The sequence below is a fragment of the Nothoprocta perdicaria genome, unplaced genomic scaffold, assembly GCF_003342845.1.
Source record: "Nothoprocta perdicaria isolate Ctin4 unplaced genomic scaffold, notPer1 scaffold_191, whole genome shotgun sequence".
Lineage (NCBI taxonomy): Eukaryota > Metazoa > Chordata > Aves > Tinamiformes > Tinamidae > Nothoprocta > Nothoprocta perdicaria.
The window spans coordinates 660,706-687,733 of NW_020455105.1; the positions used below are offsets into that span (position 1 = coordinate 660,706).

Here is a 27,028-nt window from a genome sequence, read left to right on the forward strand (position 1 = left end):
AGTCACCCAACTTGAATAAAAGAACACTATAGGGTCTGGATTTTGAAGAGCAGGTGCTTTCTGCTTGATGAATTGAGCATCCAAGCTGTGGAGAAGGTCAGTACGCTTGAGCTTTGAATCGGTGAGTTACTGGCATTGCCATGTTCTRCTAAACAAACATTTAGAATTGCCCTTCACTGCCTAACCTGGCTCATGCTCTGCATGTAGTGACTTGAGACTCTCGATTTTTTTAGCCCTGGATCTTGACTGCCACTACGTAGCTTGGTTCTGGGTTTGCTAGGATCATCCCCGGGATGCAGCATCTCATACGCTCTATCCCTCACCCGCTGGTGTTGCTGGTGTTTGGTGACTGCTCAGGCCTCTTCCCTGTCCACTAACTCTTAGCTGGGGGGGAAAAAATAAGTAAATAAGGATCTTGCACTGATTTTTATAGTCATTTCAGACCTTAAGCCGGTAATCTTCCTAAATAGCTATAACTCTGGTAACTTTTTAGAACTGTACACAGACTTTAATTCTGTAAAATGAATGTAAACTCATTAATACACAGGGCTTAGCCAAACAAACTTGTCCTAGGGAGCCACACGCTGACTTTTATTGTTGGGCTGAAAATTATGTAAAGCCCTAGCATGATCTCTGCAATACTGATCATCTGCTAACACAGCAAGATCTGGGGGATACGGCATCATTTACTCTGCAGGGATTATTTCTGGTTTATGATAMCGGACCAGAAGACTGTTTCATTAAGCTGGATGCACACCAGGTACTAATAACTGATTTGTTTGGGTGGTCCCTGCAAATCCATGACCTGTTCCTACTTGTAGGGCTTTACAGGGAAGTGCCTCTTCATAAGATAGAGGAGGAGCCTTTGGTTGGTAAAATGGGATTAAATTTTAAAGGCCAAATTGATGTTCTTTTAGGTATTTTCTTTCTCCAGTGTCTTGCTCGTATACCCACTTCTGCTTTTGTTTTTTTTCTTGAGGTTCTTTCAGCTGATAAGCAGATGAAGGATTTTAGAGCAGCCCGGATTAAGTTCTCCAGGAAGGTTTAGAGGTGGAGTTGAAGGCAACAGAATAGGGACAGGCCCAAGATCTTAGAGAGGCACGCAGTTCATTTACAGCAATGTGTTCTGAGCATTCACCGCACCCAGAAACAGCAACTTCATAGAAAAAAAAATGTATAGCTGTAGCCGGGTGTCTTACCCATGGTCAAACTGGAACTTTCCTTGAAGTGTTTCAAGTTGCTGTTCCTGTAGCCCCAACTGGTCTGGCTGGAAGAATCTCTTCACCATGTGCCTCTGATATTATTCCATGATGTTCATATTCTAGACTAGAGAATTCCTTCAATTGGGGAACAAAATTGGAGAGGGGAAAAAAAATATCTGGTATTTATTGCAGATTATCTGGACCACAAACAGGGTACTTTCTCACGAGCCTGCCCGTTTAGGGAGCAGACTTACCTGGAGTGCAGTTAGAGGCATCACAGACTTCTGAGGATATGGCTTTTTATGGCTTCTCAGAGGGTTCCTTGTAACCACRCAGGGATTTTGTTCACTTTCCTCTTGAGATAATACTGTACAGAGAGATTAATATTTGTATGAGTTTAGCGTGGGTAACATTCTTCACATATTCACCCATTTTGCTTGTCCTCTGTTTCAGGCCATGCTCGTTTCTGCTGGATGGCTAAGCCCTTCCCAGGAAGGTGCCCATCCTTGCACGGCTTGTTTGGGCTGCAGGTCTTTGTATTCCATGACTAAGATTCCCTGGAGGTCCTTAGCAAACTGTTTGAAGCTGATGTTTCCAGTAGACCAGTTCTAGATTTGATCAAATATTCTGGATTTTGCTTCCACTGAATGGCCCATTTTAAAAGGACTGGTTGGTTGGTCTAAATTTTCCTTTCCATGAGGGTGATGGGTCCTTGCCTCCCTGTCCTTAAGGCAGGACCTCCAAGCAAGATCCTTGCTATGAAGCAAGGATCACTGGAGGAGACAGGGCATGGACCATAAAATTTCTATAAATGATAGGAGGAGGATCATTTAAAAAATGAGACAAGGTATATGGCTGTGTTTACTAAAGTAATTCCTGTACAGTGAAGAACAGTATGCACAATATATAATCTCCCTTCTGAATCTTTGCATGTAGRAAAGATCATTTTGAGAGATATGCTTGTAACTTTGCTGTCTTTGTTAAAATATTCAACGTTACCCTTTGTGTGTTTACGGCAGTCCTCTCAGTTGCTGTGATCTGAAACCCTAGCTAGCAACCCTTTGCTAGCTATTTCACCAACAGCTGAAGTGGATTTCCCGTTTAGTAATCTCATTTGCCTGCCTTTTATTTTAGTTCTAATTGCTGTTTTCCTGGAATGTTTATAAAATTAATTGCTCATTTTTGTAGTTTAGAATATGTAAAGTTTAAAAAACATCTTCAAGCTCAAGCTGAATAAACTTCACTTAAATCCTTTAATGGAGAAGGCAGCTCATTTTAATGAGAGCTCTGTCTCTAAGAGAGCTCGAGGCAGAACAGGGTGACGTTGTCCTACGGCCAGCACGGTGCAGGAGGTCAGCTGAGGTTCTCCATGTCTCTGAATCCCGGCTTTTATCACCTGCTTTGAACTTTACTTTCCAACATTCTGGGTAAGCTGCTTTCATTTCCCTGGTTAATTAAAAAAAGTTGCTGGAATGATTTTGTTTGCCTGAGCTTTTGGGAAGAAGTTAAAGGTACTTCGCAAACTGCACAAAGCTTGTGCTTGGAATAAGAGGAYGGATCCTGACGTTCATGTGCTTTATTTTGACTCTTCAATCTGGGCTAGTGATTTGGTTACTCATTTAACTCTTGCTTAAGGCTGGTGTGCCATAATACAACGGGAAAGGGGGCCTTTGCCCAACATGAAAACAGAAGCTGCAACCTGACATGATTTTCCTTTCTGGCTGTACACGTGCTGTTGACCATGCTGAGGTGTTTGAAGGCGAGCACGTGATAATAAAGCAATCTGCCATATATATCTCGAGGGAGAACCTTGCTCCGAGTTTTAAATGTGGGGTATTTCTCATACACATGCACAAAGTCTGTTTGCTCTTTTGAATTTGACTGTACAAAGTAATATAGCGTAGGCAGCCTAGGGAATGCTATCGTTTCTATTCTTTTATTCAAAGAAGAAAGACCGAGTTCTTGGCCTATATTTGTTGTTAAAATCTACAGCAGAAAAATACATTAGTTTCTTTTTTTATATAGTTAGAAGAATACTCATTAGGGATAAAACATTTCAAAATTTTTTTTTTCTAGCAGGGTCTGCTAAGCCAGGAATATCTAAAGACAATTTGCATTCATAGCAACACAAAGTTCCCTAACTAGGATTGAGATTTTTCCAATGTCTTTAGACCCCTCAGGATGGATGCAGGTTCCTTGCTTGCCAGGTGAGCTGCCTACCACCCAATGATGGTCCCAGGACAGGAGGCCAGGCATCTTCACCCACTTGGGGCAGGTGCTAACGAGTGGTTGTGTCTAGTCCTCCTCCCTGGCTGTGCTGTGGGTGGACCTGGTGCTGGGGTCCTCCCTGCTCTTGGTTGTCCCCTCCTTGGCAGCCAAATCCCAAACCAGCCTCCGCCCGCCACTGGCAGTTCCACCTTCTCCGAAATAAGGAAGCAAGTTCCGACCCCTGCAGCAGGGATTACAGAAGGTTCCTGTTTTGTCACCCTCGTGGAGGGAGTTTGTGTCAGCTCTGGCAGCCACAAGGCGAGAGCTTGAGCCCCAGCGAGTCTCCTGTTGTAAAACTTGACAAGCACCCATTTGTGGATAGCACTAACAAGGTAGAAAAGGGGGCAGGCAATCGGAGTTTAGAAGCAGGTCTGTTCCAAAACACTGACCTGTTCTGTGTGGGGACTGATGCTCGGATCACAACCCGTGCTCAGGAGAAGGGCTAAATGCATTCAGTGCTATTTCTGCCAGGAATAGCTTTGCCCATGCACCATGTGCATAGAAAACAATTCTATCTGTTGCAAACTCTGTTACCTTCTTCACTTAAAGGCTTAACATAAAATCCCCTGATAATCAATGGAAAGACCCCTGGTGTGTTTGGTGAATTCTGTATGAGCTCGTGGTAGAGAACAGTGCTATAATTTGATGTAACACCGGGGGGCTTGCCTGGTTTTTTGATCAGAAGAGGGTGCTTGGGCTGGCTCATCACCTCTTTCCTTCTTTCAGTGGTGAGATATGCAGTAATTTCCTGGTGCTAAGGCTTAAAGGCTTTGTAAATAAACTTTTAAAAGGAGTTTTAAAAATGCAGCTTTTCCCTGGCCTTGATCTGGGATACTTGTGGTTTTTTTTCATATTCTGTTTTATAGATATTCTTCCCCGTGTGCTGTGCCTGGAATGGAAGGGTTTTGATGAAATATAAACAGCTAATGGATATTTTATAGTATATGAAAACATATACTCTGGTAATCTTATGATTTACTGCTTTTCACTGTGTTAACTTTGTCTAAAATGGTTTCTCAAGGTTTGCAGGCTGCCAGATATTTCTTTAACATATACCTTCTTATTCGGCTTGGAAAAATGGCCCAATTAACTTCACTTTAATGTCATCCTCACTTATTCACAGTGAATGCTGCTGACAAGGGAATATTCCCTGACATTTTGAAAKTGCTGGATCTGGCTCTTTCAATGACAAGAATAATTCCACCGATAGACAGAAATAAATGAGACGTCAGTGCTGGGGATCGCTCCGTCCAAGCAGATCCTGAACTGTTTTTGTTTCTTTGAGAAAGGTTTTGTGTAAGTAAATCAACGGGCAAAACCATCGCTCTTGGCCTGTTTCTCTGGTGCTTAAGTGAACATTTTTATTGTGCACATCTCTCCTAAGTTGTGGCGTGAGACATTAGAAGTTACCAAAGTTAATAGTATTCTCAGCACTAAATCTGTTTGTAATGTGCAGGTAATGAGGAAGTCTGTAGGTAAACTCATTACGAGGATCAGTCAATATGTGTTTTCCTGTAGCACTTGTAGCAATTGCATTAGCTTGATAGCATTTCCCTGGCTGTCTAAAAACCTTTAAATTAAAGTAACAGGCCATTTGTTATTGCTTGTGCTTTTGCTTGGAGACGGAGATTTAGGGTGTTTTGTTCCCATTTAAACATCAAAACTTTTCACCCCAAACCACACCTTTCAAAACCAGTTTTATTGGTTATATTTGATGGCCAGTGGTAACGGCCAATGGTCACTAACATATGTTAGTTATGTAGGTGGCCTCTAATCTACATGCAAGCTGTGGCAGTCAAACTGCTCTAGAAGGAGCAGCAATTCCCGCTGCTGAGCCCCAGTCTGGCTGCCAGCCCCATCGGTGTCTCCATAGGGATCCCAGCGGCAAGAACGGGCGGAAAAACTGAAATCTCTTCATGGATTTTTTTTCATACCCGTGTTTCTGCAAAGCAGGCGGCAAATTGGTGCTGTGACTGATGTCCTGCAGGAAGTGTGGGGTACCAGGGTACCCCTGTCTATAAACAGCCTTTCAAAGATCCCTGGTTTAACACCCCAAGGCTGGGGCCCTTGTTCCTGTTGGCGCTTTATCCCTATGGAGGGTGGAGACATGGGCAGGGTGTTTCTGGGGTGAAACTGCTCCTAACAATTCTGCTACCCCATAAAGCAGGTGGAACTTCCCAGGATGGTAACGTAGCTCCGGGMGAAGCAGCAGGACAGACGATGCTGCCGTCAAGTGGATCCTGCCTGAAATACATCCCTCCCGAAGGGAAAACCTGCCTGAGCTGAGGATCCCCGCTAGGCTCCTGTTTGATGCACCTTGGGTGCAGACCTTTCTGGTGAAATATCTAATCAGTAGGTGGGAAACTTGCTGTTTGGAGAGGCAAAAAGTTCCTCTGAATCTGGGAGAGGGGGAGGAAAAAACACAAAAAGAAGGATGTCCCTGTCCTGGGATTTCTGACTGGTATTGCGGGGAATCGGACACTCCTGTTGCTCCTGGTGATCCGAAGCGCTCAGTTCTGTARGGGCTCCGGCGGGGACGTGTTTCCCTTGGGATCAGCCTGGGCCGGAGACGTCCCCCAGAGCTCCTGCTCCTCCTCCCGCTCCTGCTGCGCGCGGGGGCCACGCGGCACCCGGAACGGGGCTGAGCGGACGCGGCGGCTCCGGGCAGCGCTCCCTGGCTCCATCACTGCCTGGCACCGCTCCGGACGCCCTCTCCGCCTCTCCCCATCCCGTGCCCTCCCCTTTGGCATTATCCATGCGCCTCCTCGTTGCCCAGTGGGATCCAGCCGCTGCTCCTGCTCCTTCTCCCTCTACCTGCGGCTCCCAAGCCCCTTTTCCCCCTCTACCTGCGGCTCCCAAGCCCCTTTTCCCCCTCTTCCCACCACGCGCCGTTTGTGCAGCTCTGCTCCTTTCTCTCCTGCTGTTTTCCCATGCTCTTCCCTCCTTGTCGCCTGGGATTATTTATCTAGAAAAGAAGTCATGCAGGATGTCAACATAGAGAGGGGCCCACCCATTCCCTATTTTGTTTTTAAACTCTGTTTTCCTGATTTCCTTCCAAAACTGTTGGCCACTGGTGTTTGAATATTCCCTGACAGTTTGAAGTTGTCAGATCTGGCSCTGAAAAGTTACTGAGAGAGAGAAATGTCATTGCTGCTGAACAAAATGTCCAAAGCTCAGGAGCCCCGGACGTCTGTTTTTGAGATAAAGTGAAGTTGTGCTTTCTAAGATGTCTTGACCGTYGTGCATTTTAATACAGATGAAATACTGCCAGACTGTGGAAAATTCGACCCAGGTYCTCCAAGGTAGATGCCAATTTCCCATTAAATCTAGTGCCTAAGGACGTGGTTTGGAGCAGCATCAAAAAGTTAGTAGTTGAAAACTGGACGCAGTACAGTAGGACTTTGTTCAGTATTTAGGTTAAATAATTTATTTGGTTCTCAGAGAGAAGCTTCTTTCGCTGCTGGAGCTGCTATGGGGCAAATTACACAATTTTCTCAAAGTTCACTGAAGAAAAGCATCTTCTCTGTACAGCTGGTGAAGACTCGATTATGAAACAGACCCAAGCACGRTACGTGGAAGAAGATCCTGGGGATGGGAACCTCGGAGAGGAGCTGCTGCCAGGAAGGAATCCCCCGTTTGGCAGGAATTGCTGCCGAGCTGGAGCGGCGAGCGCGGGACGGTGCCCGCAGGATGCGYGGCGCTTGGGTGCAGCACCCGCCGCTCTGCCTGCTGCTTCCCAGGTGAATCCTCCTCCCTGCCTGGAAAGACGCAGCGTTTTTGCCGTGGCCTTAGCTGTAAAAGTCACATCGAGCAGATGGATCCAACCTTGAGGGATTTATGGTGTCTAAGACACCAAAGGGTAACAGTCCATCRGGATACTTGAAATTCCAGTTAATCCTTTCCTTCCGCCTTGTTTTAAAACATACCTGTGTAAATATTGATTTAACAGAGAGCTGTTCTTCCTCCATACTGCAGCGTTGCACGAGAGGTAGGGATGGACACTGGAAACRCGGCTTCAGAGGCGGCGTGTGACACGGGGGACCAGCCAGACACCATCCGTGCAAGAAGGTAACGGTGCAGGGAACACGAGGAGAGGCAAAATGAAGGTCTGACCCTTGGCAGAGCACGGGGGCCCCGTGGGCACCTACCTGAAAGGACAGTTGAGTGATAGGAGCAGTCAGAGCCACCAGGATGCTAGTGATGCTAAACAGAACATAGGGAGCAAACCTTAATCTCACTTCTCTTACAACCATACCGAGGTATGCTTGAGGTGGACACGRATTGCTGGTGAAATCGTGTGGCCGCTGTTCTGCAGAAGAAAATCTGAGAGGTTCATGCAAGCAGTTGTTACTCTTAAAATGTAGGAAATATTAACAAAATTATTCCAGCTACAAGTGGAAAGTAAAACCAACACAATGGTCACATCTGCTCGTTCTTCAGATGGATTCATCCGAAACTCTTCTGCGGTCTTTGGGCGTCTGGCACTTGGAGCAGAGGCATGTCCTTAGTGTCTGCTCTGGTTGTTTTTGTTCGAGAACACTGGATTTTTGCTGCTTTTGTGCACTGCCCTTTTTGTTCTGCTATAGAGACCTTCTAAGCTATGATGATTGGGCTTATAATCCTATCCCCTTCTCTTGAGAGAAAAATAATGCATACGGGAAGAGTTAACAAAGCTACCTCAGATGGTTGATACCTCCTCTTGTCTTATTTACAAATTCCTTTTCCTTTCCTGAGCTGTTGGGGATCTTTGTGCTCATGCTCCAGCTTCCCCTGCCTTCCTGCACGGTGGCATTTTCACTTACTGTGGGCACGGAGCAGATGGCTTTGTATTTTTGTCTGGGATGAAGCGTGGCCCTGATGGTTAAACATTTGAAGTAAAACCATGTTCCTGTTGACAAAAATGCAAAAGTGGCCTCACTTTGGACTGCAGCCCTGTTCCTTTCAGTGTTTTATCTCTGTAACACTGAGTGCATGAATGTGACATTGGGCTTGTGTTAAAATTTCTCTGGATTCAGAAATGGCCAAGTTTCAAAAAGGCCTCAAATATAACACTGGAGACATATACATATATATAAAGAAATTTTACAAAATGTCTTTTCATCTTCACCACTCCGTCTTGCCAGTTATATTCTGGGAATTCATATCCTCTGTAATAGATAACCCACTTGAGAAGCTCRAATTGTTGCTGTGCTTTATAGAGCTCTTTTGGAGAGAGAATTTTATTTGCATAGGGACAAGTAGCAGCGTTTACCTTCTTTTCAGCTAAATGCAGCTGAGCGGGGCTTAGCRGGACTGCAGACTAAGCAGCACTCTCAGCGAGTGCTGCTCTTGATGTGGTTGCAGCCCGAGCTGCGGGTAACTTTGTGTGCCTGGTGGGTTCCTGGCGATGCCCGAGGCCATTTGTGCCCATTCTCACTAGGGTCTGAAGTGAGCAGGAAGGAAAATGGGAGGAAAAACAAAGCAACCCGTTGGAGAGGCCTCTGCCAGCTCTGTGCAAGCTGCTAATGCTGCTTCCCCTCCCTCGCTCACTCCATTATCCTCTGGGCTCTTTGTATTTTCCAGCTGCTAATTCCTGCCAGGTAAGTGCATGATCTAGAAGTGTTTTTACTGGAATCAAGAAGCCAGGCTAAAGCACCAGTGCCCTTTTACTCTATGTCAAACTGCAAGATTTTTTTTTTTTTTTTATTTTTTGCCCTCCCAGCGCCTTTTATTTTAAGAGTCATTTGCAGAAAACACATTTCCCTACCAAGTCTCTAAGTACCTCTTTGCAGGGGAGGGCAATCAGGAAAGTCCTTATTCTGCTGCTGTRGGTTGGAAACCTGCTCCAAATGGCACCTGATCTGCAATTTGGCCTCCAGGTAGATGCTGGAAGAGCAAGACGACAACTGTTTGTCCAAGGAGATAACAATCCATCATTTTACTATGAATCTTGCAAGAGGAAAGTAAATTACAGATGGAATAAAACGGCAATAGCTGCCTTATTTCCTCATAGTTTGGTTTCTTTTCCTCAGACATTCTCCTTGTCCTCCCTGAAACCTGGTTTYGTGTGCCCACGCGCTGGGCTTTGTCGTTTAAAAGAAAATTAGATCAAATGTATTTTAATTTATAAACTGAGAAGCAAAATGGTTATAGGAAAATAAGGCAATTTATTAGAAAACAGGTTTGTCCCTTAAAATGTTGCAGAAGAGAAATATAAAGGTTCACACAGCAGATTGGTTTTCTGTATCTCCGAGGCAGCGTAAGTACAACCTGTGATGTAAATGTTACTATAGTAACTAGTGTTTTTATTTAAAAGCCCAGTAAATAGACATATCAAACCCATATAACTTGTCAAAGTGTAAGTTAAACTGCAAAGCCTGCTAGTTGAAGGAATTTTTTTTTTCTTTTTTTGCCATTTTTGCTGCAATTTCCCCCTGAGCGTACACAGCCTTTCCTTCCAGCCAAACTGCCATTTGGCACCAGGGAAATGTGCCTCCCTCGTGGCGACAGCCCTCGTTACTTGGGACCTCTCTTGCAGCCACGTGAAGACGTAGGAGCAGATGAAGATTCATCCTGGTGAATTTTATGCAGATCCTTCCCTTCTGCCTCCCCTGAAAGCCTATTCCTAACGGGCAGAGCTATAAAAAGAATTAAGCATATATTAAAATGTGTCRCATATTCCTCTTGCTACCCGTGCCCACGGCCAGGGCCACCGTCAGCGCTCRCTGTCCCCCGAGGTTTCGGGTGCTAAACGTGTGGGATGTGTCCTGCAGGGCTCCTGCTGCTGGACGTGGCCCATCTGCCCAGGACAGCCACAAACACATGGAAAGGCTCATACTCCCCTTGTGATTTTTCTTTTTTTCCSCCTTTATGCATTCCAGAACCTCTGTTTCAATTTGTGCCCATTTCCTCTCGTCCTCCCACCACGCAGTGATTCGAGGAGCCCGGCTCCATCATCGTGATGATAACCTCCGCGGGGTGTTCGTTGGGTGTGTGAATCACTTTGGCACTGCTGCGACCACAAGATGAGGTGTCTTTCCACCCAAAAGCCTACGGAAGTATTTTTAGGGTTGTCTGTACAGACACTTCTGACGGAGCGGCTTGGTAAACCGGGAGATGGATAGGAGAAGTAACAACAGAAGCTTAACAGTACGGGAGAACATAAAAGCCAAGGAGTCTGATGTGTCTATCGATGTGAATTATTAATGCGAGAGGAGAGCATGATGCAAAAACGGATGGTTTGTCACATATGAGTCAAACACTTTACACTTCTCTCATGAATAATTTTCAAAGCCTTTATTATCTCAGAGGCTTATCAGTTTTGTGTAACGACTATCTCTATGAGTCACAAAATTACTTCATCCTCTGGAGCTGCCTTCCTGCCTCAGAAGCGCCCGTGCAGGATGGTCCTGGTGGTTTATATCACACCCAGCACCTCTCCAGGGCCCTCCGTGCTGGGATGGCAGTGTGTGACACATTCCTGCAGCACCCACGGGCTCCAGTTGTGCGTAGCTATCCCGAGGACAACGCTCCCCGTGCTACTCGGGCAGTGATTTCTCTGCCTTGGCTGGTTTCCCTCGGGATTTTAGGAACCACAACAGTAGAAATCCCAACAGTTCCAACCAAAGCTCCACTGAACACCAGTTATTTTCTTAAGGTTGCTGCTGGTCTGCTGGTACCCTGCTGTAGCCTCCTGTATGCTTTTTGTCATGGGGACTGTCTTCTCGTAATGCACTCATGGAGTATCTAAAACAACAAGTTTCCCGGCTTCTGCTAATATTAAAGAATGTAAGAGAAAAGGCTGAGGATTGGCACAACTCTGCAGATGAGGCAGTTTTTTCATTAATGCTCATTTTGACCCCCAAACAGACTTTGTTAATTATTTATCAGTAATTTCACATGGGTTGGTTTCTCCTGGGGGAAAGATTTCTTCCCTTTTAGGTGCTCATTTAGGGTGTCAGAGGTGCAGAAAAGTCTTATTCTCTTCTGTAAAGCAAGAGAATTTGGATCTTGCCTTTCCAGGGGATGTCTCAATTGCCAACAGTGCAGATATTTGGCTCTTCACAGACCAACAGGTCTTATGGTGCTGTCACTTGAGCCAAAGATGCTCAACAACTCAATGAGATCCTCAGCAAGATACAACAGAGATACTGGTTGACTTAAAAAAGAGCAAGAGCTATTCATGCTGCATTAGGGTTGTCCAAAAGTTTCTCTTGATGCTGTTATGGGAAGTTGGAGGGTGAGTCAGGCCTTGAAGAYGCCTGCTCTGCCGCGGGCATCTCTTCCTTAACCGATGTGATTCAGTGCCCTGTGCCCGAGGCGATCGCTGCCGMCCAGACCCAGCCCATTCACCAGGAGTGACTCTGTCCTGGAAGCCGAGCGTGCAACTGCTTCCCCGGCTTGCAGTGACACTTGTGGTTTAGTTCCATAACCAAACTCCTGAATAATTGGGATTTGCTCCAAATCACAAAGCTGTGTCTCTTGGTTGGCTTTATTAAGTTAATATATCTATATGTGCATCAGTGTGGAGGGCAGATCTGGGCACGCAGCTGCTGGGGGGTTCCAGCAACAGAGGTGTGTGACGTTTAATTATGCAATTGTATTTGATAACGGCATGTCCAGTAAATCAGAATGCCTACTTATCTGTCCTTTCTTCTGGTTACGGGGACACTTTGCTTATTTTTGATTCTGGATCTAAAATCTTAGCTTGTAAGTGTATCTGATGCCAATGTATTGCATCAGTCAATATATAGGGTGCAATAGGTGTTCTGCTGTAGGACACCCATGAGATGAGCCTTTCAGAACAGGGAATACTTGTTTGTTTTTATTTCCCACAGAACCTGTTTAATGGCTATATCTGCTATTTGGAATTTACAGTGCGGATTGTGGAGAGCGTTTCTATGGGTGCACAAAAAAGCCCCACTTTGTTGGTGTTCCTAATGGAGACGTGAGCTTTCGGCTGGGCTGTGAGGGGCTGAGAGACACAGAGCAAAACGCTCTTGCAGCCCCAAAAATGAATTACTGAGAGAAACAATCCCGTGTGGGGGCAGTGTCCATCTTTGCATTAAGTGAATAAATGGACTTCTTGCATTAAATGATTGGTGCTGTTGGGGCAGAAGGCTGTAGGGCTTTCCTCACCCGAGGAAGAAAATAATTTGTTTTGGTGTAGGAGGCTGGCAAGTCTGCCRCAAGCTGAGCGGAGGCTCGTGTTGTGCTGCCCGGGGCACCCTGGGCATCGCAGTGAATGGCCCTCGGGAGGCAGGGCCTGCAGCACGTTCCAGCCATCGGTACCCAGGAAATGCCATGGGGCACAAAACCAACCTGCTTCAAGGCTCTCCTTTGCAGCACTCCACTTTCACTCCGGATACTGTCCTTGTCTGTGAGCACAAGGGCTACGTTCAACACGAGCGGTGAAAGGGAAGCAATGGTTTGAATAGTCAAGGCTAACTAACACTAAGCGCTTTTGTTCTGTGTGTGAAACTTTGCATGTTGTTACATGGTTTTTTGCATTCAGTCAGTTGCACAGCATGGGCRCAGGTCACCAAGGGCTCCTCGTGTGCTTTGCTCTAACACTTGGGACTTGAGCCTTCAAGGTGGCCCTCCATGTGCAACTCCCCGTAGGGCTGGTAGAATTTCACTGCTTCTATTGTATGTCTGGGCAGAAATTTGGAGATGAAATTTGGAGGCTGAGAGAAAACAGATTATTTTGTTTCTCTGCGTTTACCAAAAGATGCTCTGCAAGAACGGCTCTGCTTCCTCAGTCAAAGGGTGACATCCTGAGAAGAGGTGATGACGAGTTAAGACTGGAGAACAAGGAGAACATCATTTCTCCTCACAGGTCTGCTCAACTATAGAGAATTCCTCAGAATTCAGGTCAACGTCACGGGCCCAATGGTTAAAAATAAGCGCTAGTGAAAACTGAAAAGGCGCGAATCCAGGGAGCTTGTTCAAAATAGGTTATAGGAGCAAAAGAGAGAAAATAGTGGGTCAGTTTGGAGACCATCACAGGGGTTGTCCCAGCTATATACTAATGCAAATAGTGCGGAGAAACAAAAAAAAAACAACAAAAAAAAGAAGATAATCTTTGTATTGAAATCAAAATGATAACTGCACTGGCAAAAYAGAAAGTTTGCTATATAGTTCAGACATGGAAGGAAAGACTTGGGGGTATTTGAAGGCATGAGAAGAGTGAAGAAAAACCTTTATCACAAAGTTGCACAAATTTTTGAGGAATTACAGCATGCACGGGATGTAAATTTATTGAAGGAATTTGGACAAATTTTCAAAGAAAAGATCAAGTAAAGAGTTTATATTGCCAAAGAAATCAGGTGATAGAGGACTTCTTAAACAGAGTTGGTTAATGTTGAGAGAAGAGTCTTTTTTGTTTTTTTTTCTCTCTCTCTATCTTGGAGAAAATGCAAGAAAGGCAGTTAAAGCAAAGGATCCCAATGAGAATAGAAGGTAGGAAAGTTAGTAGGAGAACAAATGATGATTTCTTCAGTAATGTGACACTTCAGAAAGTGTTGGATTTCTGAATTAAAAGCATTGGAAGCTAGGTTAAGTGACTGAAAAGGACTGAAAGAATAGCACAGCAGGTAGGGATTAAACAGAAGGACTAAGCACAAAACTGAGAACCAAGAGAGTCCCTCAAGGGAGGCAAGAAATGTYCTATTTACAGTCAGAGGAATTCCTTCAGGCAAGGAAACACCATTGTGAATATGTATGTTAAATCTCAGGACAACAAAATAGTAGGGATGGTTGCAAGMACTCTAGGGAACAGAATTATTATTCGAAGTGGTTTTGACAAATGGGTGAAATGATCTGAAATAAGTAGGTTGCAATTCAGTAAAGACAAGCGCGACGCTGTTGGCTTAGGCGGGAGTGATCAGCGGTGCAAACAAGTTATCGAGGAAGGATCTGAGGGTTGGAGATGCACGTGCTGAGCCCGAGTCAACACAGGCGTGCCGCRGGAGGGAAGGGGAGCAAACACGGCTCTGGGATGCGCAAACACCATCGCCTCGGGCAAAATGCATGATAATCCTTCCCCTAAGTAGGGCTGTGGGACTGGAGTGGGCTTCAACTTTGGGTATTGCCCTTTGGGAAGGGCATAGAGTGGTAGGCATGAGCCCAAAGGGCACCAGGAAACCTTAGCGGGTCTCTGGAAAGGAGGGTTTGTAAGGAGAGACTGGATGAACTGCAGTGGTTCCATTCCCACATGGGAAGATCAATGACAATGATATAACTTAATATGACTGACACATGCAAAGGGACGTCTGCAAGGAGGGAATTAAGTGTCTGCTTCTCCCAAATATGTGAAAATAGGGTTAAACTGCGGGAAGGAAGATTTAGTTTAGATAATAAGAAGGGGTGGATTTACATGGGGATTTTTTTTTTCCTTTCAGGGACTGCTAATGCTGTGCAAGGAAGGAGACTTTGTCCAACCTCCTTGCTTTGAGATGCTTTACTCTGACCAGAAAAATATTTTAGTGTTTCCTCTTTGTACGTGGCCTAGCAGGGCCATGCCAGACTAGACTAGAGAGCTTGTGATGGTTTTTGCTTACGTTAAGAAATTCTGGGATATAAAAAACGTCAGTGGCTTCCTAACCTCAGATGGGAATTGTACGTAGACAGATTTCCCAAACTGTTACACTAGATTTCAGAAATATTCTAAAAATATAATCTATATTCARTTAGAGATGGTGCTTCTTTTAATGCGGAGAGAAATTGGCTGTTGCTGCTCTGAGGAAATGGATGATGAATTAGGAAGAGTCAATACAGAAATGAAAGGCAGTCAGCGGGTGCAGTARTTGGTGAGATGAGTTTGAGCTCATTCGCTGAGAGGAACTTGCAGTAGGTGGAAAAGAAATAACGTTCTGAAGCAGAAAATTACTTTTTCATTTGTTCATATATAATATTGCGGAAAATTAAAAAAAAAAAAATCAAAAAACATGCCATAAAACCCTCTCTTTCASAGATTGGGGACTAACCAGTGTGTTACATTGGTTGTGAACAGTTGCTGTGTTTTCCATGCAAAAGCATGAGCACAAGCAAGAATAAAACCTCTAAATCCTCTGGCACCCAAGCACATCTCTTCTCGTTGTGCTGAGTCCTCGACATCATTTCTGGGTGTTGTTTGATATCTCGCGGCTCCTGTCAGACGCGGGGTGTTGTTTTACACAGGCGTCAGCACTTYGCTCAAAGAGCTCTCTATTCATGAGGGCAAACACCCAAGTGCAGGGCAGTCAAACTGTGATCTTAATATCCCCCAATGTCCCGTCCTCCTAAAAAGAACCAGGTCTTTCAGGGAGGTCTGAATGGATGGACGTGGCCAAGAGAGGATGATCTGTATGCAGGGATGCCCTTTGCTTAGGCACCAATGTGCCAAAGGATACGGATGAGCACAGAGAGGTGAGTTGTAATCGGCTTTATTTTTTTTCAAAGGTTTTTAATCCTTAAGAAGGATTTAAATATGCTTGTGTGGAACAGGGAGCAGTAGCAAGTGGTTTGGGAAATGGCAAAATGGATGCTTTGAGCCTCAAGGGAGGCAGATGGGTAGCAAAGAACTTTGGGCCTACAAGAGCACAAATAATGCAGACTATTTAATTCAGTTGCTTTATTGGAGGCACCAAACTGTAGAATAATTCTTCTCACAATTTATTAAATGCTATCTTAAAGCTGCTTTTTTTTTTTTTCTTTTTTTTTTCTTCTCTCCCTTCACGCTGTTATTCCCATTAAAAGGCTGCTCCAGAAGCGCATATTCTTCCACTGGCCAAGACTCAGGTTTTAGTAAGCAGCCAAAAGGTACTTGTGGCAGGGCTACGTGATCCGATTTGGTGCTAGCGCTGCCCGGTGCTTTGGACAGCTCGTGGTACTTTCCTATCCCTGTGTTTGCTCATCGTATCTTTCCCTCTGCTCCCCGCAAAGCTGCTCTTAAATCCTGTATATTTTTAAAATCACATTTTACCATGACCTCCTCTTTCTTAGCCAAGTTTTATATATTTGCTCTTTACTCTGCTGGTACTACTATTAACAGATTTGTGTGCTGTGCCTGCAGTTTGCCTTTCCCTGTGCTCCATCTCCATTCTATCTCCATGCGCTAAACCCTCGCAGTGTTCTCCCTGCTATATCAATTTGCTTCAGTCACTTTATTTCCCTCGATCTCTTTATTCATCCAGCTTCTAGCCCTATGGTCAACACTGCTACCTGGACTGTGGAAAACATCGAACACATGTTTATAACAGATCTGTAATCTAAGCTCCACTTTTGCTGCTTGTTTGAAGGGGGTTATTGCTAATCTGTAACCTAATCTGCACTTTTGCTGTTTTAATACTTTTTCCAGGTCCCCTTCAGCTGGCTTTCTTGATGTATCTGCAGTGACATCTGGCATGGGCTGTTGGAGGCCAAATCCTCGCGGTGAACGTTGGCCCTTGTCCAAACAGAGGTTCGTGTGTGGAACTGGGTCTGTAGCTCCATGGGCGAGGACAAAATAAGCACAAAAGTGATTACCTGTTATCTTATTAACTTAGAGCTCTGACTTTTGTGTGAAGTAGCTTTTAAGATATAAGATGATATATCATTTCAAAAAACTCCACATTGTAGCAGCACATTCATCATTACTTTTAGAACCATTTTGTATAAGCTTGGGCTATTTTCCACCTTTCTAACTTCAGACCTAGTCTAAATTTAATACTTGAAAAATTCTTTTTAATAATTTAAGGTCAGCTTTTAAATTTAGCTTTACTTATTAATTTTCACTGTTAATTTCTTTTATGTGGCCCAGGTTATTTATGTAACAAGTTGCTTTTTTGTGACAATCATCCATACATAGTATTAAAACTGTGTTGGAACTAGGTTCCAACTTTGTTGGAAATCTAGGTATTTTGAGGAAGCCTTTCCATTGCCTAAGATAATAATTCTATAAAGAAACTCAGTTACAAAGAATTTCCCAATTAAACTCAGAAGATACTCCAGAGACAGGTGAAGCCTGGAGGGACTAAGATATCTGTGATCATTTTCCTGGTGAAAACTGTCTCCGCGTGCATGCAAAAGTAAAGATGCAAGTTTGGGATGTGCAAATGCCCATGACTGGGTTGTTCACTCAGTCACAGATCCTTTTTCTTGCACAAAAAGGAGCAGACTTCTCCGCGTGTCACCCCATCTGTAAAAACACTGTGCCTTCCATGCAGACTGGCTTTGTAGAAGCACGAATGTACTGAATGTACTAAATGTACTAAAAAGTTTCTTTAGAAGCATGTATGGATTGCTCGCTTAGAACTCTATGAACTATATCTAACTTTTTTTTTTACATAAACTCAATGTGGCTTAAAACCAAGATAAAAAGTGAGCTTTTATATATATATATATATATTAAAAAAAAGCTCTGATTTTTGTCTTCAAAGAAATTYGGGGCAAATTACCATTTAAAAATCAATCCAAATTAATTGTGACACTCAATTGTGATACTCGCAGCCCGTGATACTATGGATAATTTCTGAGGCTAAGTCATCACTGTATTGGAGATGATGGAAAAAAAAATTAGCCTTTGGCCCAACATTACATGCTGKCTTGTGCAAAAGGCAAAATGAAATAATTTTGAGATATTTTACACRTAATAGTTCTTCTAAAATGACAGTATACAGTGGGCTGTTTTATATAACTCTCATAYAGGTGTTATCAGGGATGGTACAACAAAGTTTCTTGATCAAAACTGCCTTATAAGACAGGTGAACACCACTGTGTWCACACTTATGGATTACAACAGCCTAAACAACTTGTTAATGTCTTGTCACTGGAAGTCTCTGACAGGCCATTAATATGGACATTTTCACAATTTTTACAAGTGGGATTTTTAGAATTAAGTTCTTTGGCTGTTTTCAAGTATAAAATCAAAGAAATATCCAAAGTGAACTGGATAGCACTGCTTAAACTGTCACATCTCCTATCCCAGGCTAACTTTTATGTTGTTAATCCATGTTTTGAACTATTCGTGCTGCTAAAACCACCAACCGAACAGTGACTGTTCCCATCAGGTTCTCTTGTTTTCATAGAATCATAGAATGCCGAAGGTTGGAAGGGACCTCAGAGGTCATCGAGTCCAACCCCCCTGCTCACGCAGGGTCACCTRGAGCACGTGGCACAGGGCTGCATCCAAGCGGGTTTTAAAGATCTCCAARGAAGGAGACTCCACAACCTCTCTGGGCAGCCTGTTCCAGTGCTTTGTCACCCTCACAGTGAAGAAATGCTTCCTTAAGTTCCTGTGGAACTTCCGATGCTTCAGTTTGAAGCCATTTCCTCTAGTCCTACCTAAGTGAAACAGACTTACTCTGTTCAGAAAAATGAAATAAAGACAGGTAAGAAATRTCAGGGTCAGCGGCCCAAGGCTGGGCAGGGCCAGGTCTGCCGGCACCCTCAGCGCTTGAGCTGCCTGAGGGCTAAAACTTGTGTGTTTGGGTTTTTTTGGGGGGKTTTATGTCTCCCCTCAGGGTCTGTGAGGGATGAGGCGTCCGGCCGCGCGCTGAGGGGCGCGCCGCCATCTTGGCGTGCGAGGCTGGGACCCCGCCACCATGTTGGGTGCGAGCAGAGGGGCCGGTACCGGAGCGGGGCCGGAGCGGTACCGCCGCTCGGGTGGGCGGCCGCTAGCACGAGGCGGCGCCGGGGGCGGCCCCGCGCCGGGAGGAGCGGCCGCTCCGCCGGGATCGGGCGGCGGCAGCGGCTGCCCGAGGCAGGAGGAGCGAAGGGAAGCGAGGAGGAAGGCGCTGCGCTCGGCGCGGCTCGGGAGGCGACGCCAGGTGGGTCCGTGCGCTTGTTCGCCCCTCTCCCGGGGCGGGAGGGCCCGGCCGGAGCCCGCCCGGGAATGGGGCACGGGGACCCCCCAGCCCCGCCGCGACGGGAGCGGGACCGGCCCGCGGCGCTTCCCGCACCCCCCTTTATTCTCCTGGAGCTAACAGCGCCGCTCTCCAGAGGACGAGGCAACTTTGGGAGCTGGCGCCGTGTATACGGCTCCCCCCTACCTAAAAAACTTCCCACAAACTTTTTATGTTTTCTTTCCGCTTTGAGGCGTTAGTGCCCCAAAGACACTTGGGGCCAGAGAGGTCCCGGGCAGGTGCAGCGGAGCAGCCGTCAACACGCAGGGTGCTGGAGGAGCCCATGGAGCCCCTCCGTACGGAAAAGCGCTGTGGGAATTGAAGCTGCGTTTTGGCCCGGGTGTTTATGAGCAGCGTTTGTAAGGGAAGCGCCGGGAGCCCTGAGCTGCCCCGCGGCCACTGCCCGAGGGAGCACCGAGCGCCAGGTAATGGTGGGGGCCTGGGGAAACAATGCTTCGCACCGTGCTTGTCTGAGTCCCCTGCTTAAAATCACCAATATTTGTGCACATGAAGCCTCTTGGAGGTGATCGCTGCGCTCCACAAACTTGGGCAYTGCACCTTTAACCGTGCCTTGGTTAAAGCTTCTATACGAAGTGATGTTTGAAAGCAAAAATACTCATTGCAAGTCACTTTCATTGCTGTTTTCCACGTTCYGTTTACTCTTTATTTGTAGTGTTTACTCTTATACCAAATGACAAACAAATGCAATGAATTTCCATGTCCAGGAGGGCCCATTAAGCACCGCTGCTCTCGCCAAAACTGGCGCGATTGGGAAGTCCTCAGCACCCTCAAGGATCAAGCCAGGATGCGTGTGCTTAGGCATGATTACCAGAATATTTTATGCTTTATAGAGATCTTTTAAATATTTAAAAACAGCTGGAGCAGAGTGCTTTCAAAACTCAGGGACAGTTTGTATGCTCACAGTATTATGTTCCCATTTCCCATTAACTAGCAGCTGTTGTTGTTTTTTAGGAATAAGAAAAAAAAATTGCTTCCAGAGCCTATATGGGTGTATCGTTTGAGGAAAAACATGARTTTCTGGTAATTTTAATCTAAATTTTAACCTAAAAATGTTTGTGTATGTTTCTATAGCTTCTGAAATTGAGAAAAAAAAATATGATTTTGGAGTATTTAATTACAAGGCAACTCCTAATAAATARTCTTTAATTCTGCAGCACTTGCTTACCTAGTTGCTTTGTCCTTACAAAGTCTATGGGAACTTTATGGTGGAGTTTCAGTGGTGTCAGRGTGATGCTACTCAGCAGAGGCCAGGAAAGGTGGCAGGGACTGGGCGCTCCTYGTCACCCAGTGTCACCCTCCGTTTCCTGATGTTCTGACCAGACAGCTGGACCTGCCTCGTATTGCAGTCCTCTCTTTACATTAAGCACCTATTTTTAAATCAGCGATGAGACACACAAAAATGTAAGTTGTCATAAATAATAATAATAATAAAGAGCAACTCTGGAAGAAAAGGGAGATCTTTCGGTATGCTTTTCTGACCCAGTCAGCAGGTGTTGTGGATCACCGGCCAGTTTCCTTTCAGGCTATGCTGAAAACGTTTCCCATGCTGGTATGCCAGTGAATTGTACAGCTTCACAGGCAGCCTGTGAAAATGATCTTAATTTCATTATCTTTCTCCTTTCTTCACGTGTTTGCTATGTTGCAAATGAATTTAATCTGACGCTTTTATGGAGACACGGAGTGGCCTCACTGCATTTTTGCTTGGTGTCTTAATGTGGAGAGGAGCTATTAACATGGAAAATTGGAAAACTGCTTGTGTGCAGCAGCAGAGCAGCCGGTGGATATGGTATCGTGAGGCAGATGTGCCAAAGCAGAGCCAGAGCCCTGCCGTTATCATGGGTGCCCTCCCAGCTGTACACGTACTGTTGCTGCCAGTCCTTGCTCGTTCTTAGCTTATGTGCTGTAGGACACAGCTGTGCKTAGAAGATTTTGCAGTGCTCCTCTGTTGATCTGCCTGGTGCCTGCAACTTTCAAATAAAACTTGTATRCTTTCTTATCAGAAATCCTAACTAGCCTCTTTCTAAGTTCATTGTTCTCGTTAGAAAGGATGTTTGATACTCCAGTTCAGGGGAACACCTTCCCCTTGTCCTAGAAGTTTTCTATATAGGTAGCTTCTTCTACTCAATTCTTATTTAAAGCATTGGAAGGGATACTAAATCAAGAATATGAAAGCAGCAAGTGTTGCTTACCTGTATCTTGTGCTGCTTTTTGTTCATATACAGTACTATTTTTGATTAATGAATGCTGTTAGAATTGGAATTTTTAAAAAGCCACATTGGTAAAAGTTCAATTTAGACTGATACAGTGCAAATAGAAAAAGATTATGTTGGGGAAGTCTGGTCTCAACTCTTTTATTTGCTTGCTTGCCCAAATATTTGCTGATTACAGTTAAGTTAGAGCTGGTGTCACTGTCTCTTTGCTCTGTTGGATCATTTAAGACAGCAGCAGAAAGCGAAAATGCTTTTATCTTCAGTAAACTACATAATTATGGCACTGTTTCTTTGAGGTGTATGTGGYTGCAGGGATCTGTGATTGCTTTATCTTCAGTCCATCCTGTGTATTAAATGGGCAAAGTGAACACAGAGGGTCCTCCTGCTTCCAGGAGCAAATGGGAGATGAGACTTCACCCTTTTCCATTTTATTTTGAAATAGTGCAGTCAAATATGAGTTGTTTGCAAAATCTGTCCTACTCTCTGTTTGAAAGTAGAAATTTTACAGTTTTTAAAGGAGCGTTCAAAAGGAGCGTTAAAAATTACTTGCAGCAACATCCATGACAAACCAATAACTTCATAAACCTCCAAAATATATGTCCGATTTCCTTGGACAATATATGAGAGGAATCTCTTCTGGAGTTTCCTACTGAGAAGTGGTTGAGCCATGGAGTGCAAATTTATGTTGCATCTGTGAAAGAGGAAYGTGGACTGTCCTTTTCTTTCTTTAATTTTCATTAAGCCACAGGGTTAATRGTATGAAGAGTCTATGCTTTTGTCAAACTAGTTATTATAAATGGTTTGTTTCTTCTGGTTAGAAATTCGGAGGGGTGAAAAGATTGTTAACTTTCGTCAGAGGTTTTTGTAACTCTGTGAAATCATAGACCACATAGAAGGTGGCAGTGAGTATAGTTCCTCTGGCCTGAGTGGCTCACAGATTAGGAGACCAACTAATAGGCGATGTATGGATAAGACTGGCCTGATAACAACTGTGCTGAGAGGTAAATTTTCATCTGAAGTAGAGACTGTGAAGCACCACCTTCAAGATTGGGAGCTTTTCTCTTTAATTCCTCAAAATGTAGCTCAAAATGCATTCTGATTGCAACCTGAATGAATGGGGAGAAAAGTGGATGGGACTGACTCATCTTGCAGACCAAAATGAAGATGAGTCCCTGCTGAAGAAATGGCCTGGTGCCAGCCCCAGCTGAATTTCCAAGGGTTTTCTTAACAGGAGGGTTTTCAGGGAGCCTACAAAGCTGATATACTGGAGCCTTTCTGATGGGTTTTGTGCCGCTTGGGGTGTTCAATCATTGTTGCCTTAAGCCATTGCCAAGAGGAAAGCAGCGCCGAGATCGCTGGATGGTCGAAATTAAGTCTGGAGGGTGAAAGGGAGTGGAAGGATCCTTATGAGCCTTCCTTGCTTCAGCAAATACTCTTGTTTTGTGTCAGCAGCCCAAATTTCACTTCCTGCTCCTTTGTTCTCTACCTACTTGATCTCTAAATTATACTAACAATATAGTTATGGTTAACCAGAAAGACGGACAGTGTCTGTATCTTACTCYCATGTCCTCTGTATTTTTTTCTAAAGTATAAAAATGCTTATATTTGAATGTGGACAGAGTTTGTGTGAATATATGGGTAAAAGCCCCAAAAAACCAGGTACCTAAAAAGAAAGAACAGTACTGAAATGTTATTGTAATGCTTAGTAAGTCTTTGCCTTTGGAACTGGTGCCCGTGTGTATGATGTACTTGCAGAACAGAACATTGCTTGGGCATTTTGGTTCTTTAAATTCRTAGTACCCTTGAGCAGAGTGAAGCCAGGCAGCAACCAGCAATCACAGAGGACCTGGAAGAGATAGATGCTGTGTAGCTGTAGTGATAAGAGGAGGCCTGTACTGGTATTTTACTGATAATACCAGCAATATTACCAAGTTACTTTGTCAGGTGACGTTTTGATTTGTTCTTACKGTATATAAAGGAGTGGATATCAAATTGATTGAGCGTACCATTATTTTAACTTGAACTAGCAAAGCACCTGGTTTCAGAGAAGCATATTTAGATAACTTTGCAAAATATTTTTGTACCAAATCCTAATAAAAGAATAGACTGGTAGTTATCAACTCTTAGTAAATCTTATGTATGTTTTCCAGATCAGCTGTTCAAAACAAGATGCATTGGCAAATCATTCTGATCGTGTTTGTGCTGTTGGGTAAGTTACAATAAACATTGCTTTTAAAAATAGGTATATTGTAAGTTGATGAGAGGTGAAGAGTAATCTCTGTTTTTGTGATACAGTGGCACTTAAAAACATACTCCTGGACAGGTATCTTTTCACAATATGCAACTAGAATATGCAAATACTGTGATTTTGCATTGTGCAGAATCAAAACATATTAAAACAAATACCTCAGTTAAAATATGCAGAGATTAGAGGTTTATGAATAATACCTAACAAGTCCAGAAGTGGAAGGGAAAATGCAGGTGACATAGCAACTGATTGGAAAATCTGTGTTTAGTTCAGTATTGCCAAGAATTCACTTTGCATTTTAGCTCTGTATTTTTACGCGAGTAGCATATCTGCTTTCATGTGCACGATGCTACTGAAGGATGCTCAATTCACTGTAAGTGTCATTAACTAGAGTAACTTGTTTTTCTACTTTGGAAATGTCTATGACAATATTGGTGTATGCTGTTCAGAGACAGCTGGCATGTGCCTTCCTCTCATTTTTTGGATTAAGAAAATAACTGTTTAAAGGTTGATGATGATTAGAGGGAAAACAAATAGTATAATCCAGCGAAATTAGTTTCAATTGGTGACTACATATATTCACAAAAGACGAAGAATTCATCCGACAATATACATACTTTTATCTACTTGGTACCAAATATTGCACTTCTGACAAATACTTTGTTGAACACCTTGTATAATGTAAACATTTTCTCYACCTTTTAATGAAAGCACCTGGGTGCTTGGGAAAAATTGCTTTGGGTGTCACAGATTGCTGGCTAGTGAGGTGCAAATATCCACGAGTGGCACCTTTGCAGCCTTGTTGACCTAGGCATGGATTTATGGTGTCCTTTGAGTGTCATCTGAGAAGCAGAACAGTGGCCYGCTGTGTGTCTGTGCCATGGACAAACTGTTACATCTGTACCTGGAAAACATTCTTAATGCACACTGTCCATCGATAGCTGCATGCTAAGATATATTAAAGGACTTTTAAGAGCTATAGCAATCAATCCTGTGCTCCATGTTTTGTTTTGTGCTACATTACAGCTCTTTCTTTTAAACACTTCTGAGGAAATAGTAAGTAGCTGCATTTGTTTTGAGTTTATAGGATTTAGTTAATCCCGTGAGATCTGGTAAGGTATGTAAGAAAAGACGAAGGTCATATATATAAGAGATGACTGTCAGGAATCTTCTTTTTCCTCCATCTGTTTCTATAAAATGAATAGTGCATTAGTTATCTCTCCTACTTCATAGGCAGTCATGTCATTTACTCATTTGTTCTTCTTTAATCATGGAATTTGGACTAATAGTCTGTTCAGTTAACTGAATCTCCTCYACATAGAGCCAGCAGACCTAATGAAGCTGGTATTTACAAAGGCACAAACTCTGCCTTGTTAAGCAAGAGAAGAAAAAAGAGCAGAACCCTTTGGGAGCCTGGTAATATCAAATGTGTGTAAAGAAAATGAAACCTCTCAACACACCGGATAGTAACATGTGTCTGCTTTTAGTGTAACAAGCATCTTCTTTTTCAAAAMTTCCATTTTGTACTCCTGTATTAGTTAGCTTATGCTTATATTCTATTAATGAAAGTGAGAGCGGCAGAGAGAAATTTTCTTCTTTCCTTATTGCAAGGTACTGAACCTGAATAAATTTCTGCACAATAAAGTGTTTAAAGTTTCAATGTCTTTACCGAGTAGGATATTAGAAACAATGAGGTACACAAACCAACCTCTTGCCTTTCTTTAACTTGAGCTTTAATCTTGGAAATTCGTTCAATATTTTACAGTAAGGTATTCGTAAAACGGATGTGATCATCATTCTCCAAGTCAGTATTAGCGTAATTTAAACTATGACTTACCAACAAGAGCTCCAGCTGTGGTTAGGGGGATTTTACTTTGAGGAACCCAAGTCTGATGGAAAAGATGATGGTTTTCCTGCATCTCATTTCCCAGATAATGCTCTTGGGTTGTATAGTTGCCATCAAGTCATATGTCCTTGTGAAACTCTTTGGGATTTGAGACTTGCAAACTCTGTCATATWCAATGGGATTATTTTGTTTTTCTGAAATGATGGAGTCATAAATATCCGGACTGCAAATGTCCCAGTTCTGTAGGGAGATAAGAGACTCCTATCTGTAAAGTACATGAACTCAGATTTAGGAGTCACAGTTCAGGAGGGGTGCTTGCCCTCTGGTCTTGGTCTATTCCARGCGCTTGGGGAAACAAAAAGTTAGGTGCAGTGTCAGTGGGGGAAGGTTGGTGTGTATCAGTTGTGAGACACCACCTCAGAGGGGATGCTTATAGTGATTTTTGTCTCCAATGTGGAGATTAACTCCTGGAATTTATTTTTCATTTAATGCAGCTGTTTCTTTTTTCCTTTATTTTATGTTTATATTTGCAGACTTTCTTCACATGGCAGTTGCCCATTGTATGGTCTATCAGATTCCTCCCAGGAACTTTTCATTACCTTGTGTGCTGCTGAATGAGACGCTTCTCAGTCCTCTCTCTGCTAGAACTGTGACAGGCTGGGCTGGTTTCAATCCAGAACGTGGAGCTGCTGAAGCCAATTCTCCCTGGGTAATGACTGAAGAAAGTTTTCTCTGTTGCCTGTGGAGTGATAATAACATTGATTGCTCTTTGTACAGAGCAAGCATGCACGCAAAGATGTTTACTCCTTCAGAATCAAGCACCTTGGCTTCTCAAGAAACAGGTAGGTTTTTCATTCAAGAGCATAATCAGTGATTTGTTCTTCATAAAAGAAGTTTGAGGAGTCATTTTTAGGCAGAGCAGACAATATAGTATGGTAAAATCCTTTCTCACAGAAGCCTGCAATGGAAGGTAAAGGAAAACTGAATAGCATAGATTCAAAGGAGGAAAAAAAATGACTGTCTTTCTAGGGGAATATTGAATAAAATACGCAGCGCTGCATATGTGGACATAAGCCCAGATCTTGGAAGGTGTTTAGCCACTATAGGAAATAGTTTAAATACTTCTGCAGTTGCAGGTTTRAACTCCTTCAGGAGGAGGAGGAGACTGGGAGCAAGTGCTGTTCCTTCTGCCTGGACTGTGAAGCCTTTCAAAATATGTGCACATGAATTAAACTGTATTTTCTTTCTCTGGAGGATTTTCTCCTTTCATATATTTAGTCTCTGAGCAGCATGCTAGCCTGTTGGCCTGCTATTGATGGCAACAATCCCATTGACTTCAAGAGAGTAGAATTTCATTTTAGAAGAACTGTCTCATGCAACAAATAAATGCC

At 43.7% G+C, this 27,028-nt stretch overlaps 1 protein-coding gene across 4 annotated transcripts in view; it reads left to right on the forward strand.

The window, feature by feature from the left end:
• The first annotated feature begins 18,778 nt into the window (after positions 1–18,778).
• LEPR (leptin receptor) overlaps positions 18,779–27,028 on the forward strand; it is a 35,952-nt gene continuing 27,702 nt past the window's right edge. The window contains exons 1-4 of one of the 4 annotated variants that reach the window (XM_026037142.1): positions 19,719–19,737; positions 20,285–20,353; positions 23,694–23,752; positions 26,171–26,479. In XM_026037142.1, coding sequence (XP_025892927.1) covers positions 23,713–23,752; positions 26,171–26,479 — 349 coding nt within the window. In that variant the 5' untranslated portion in view covers positions 19,719–19,737; positions 20,285–20,353; positions 23,694–23,712. Of the gene's footprint in view, positions 18,800–19,191; positions 19,238–19,718; positions 19,738–20,284; positions 20,354–23,693; positions 23,753–26,170; positions 26,480–27,028 lie in introns of those variants that run through there. The other 3 variants (XM_026037146.1, XM_026037145.1, XM_026037143.1) reach the window with 3 other exon arrangements.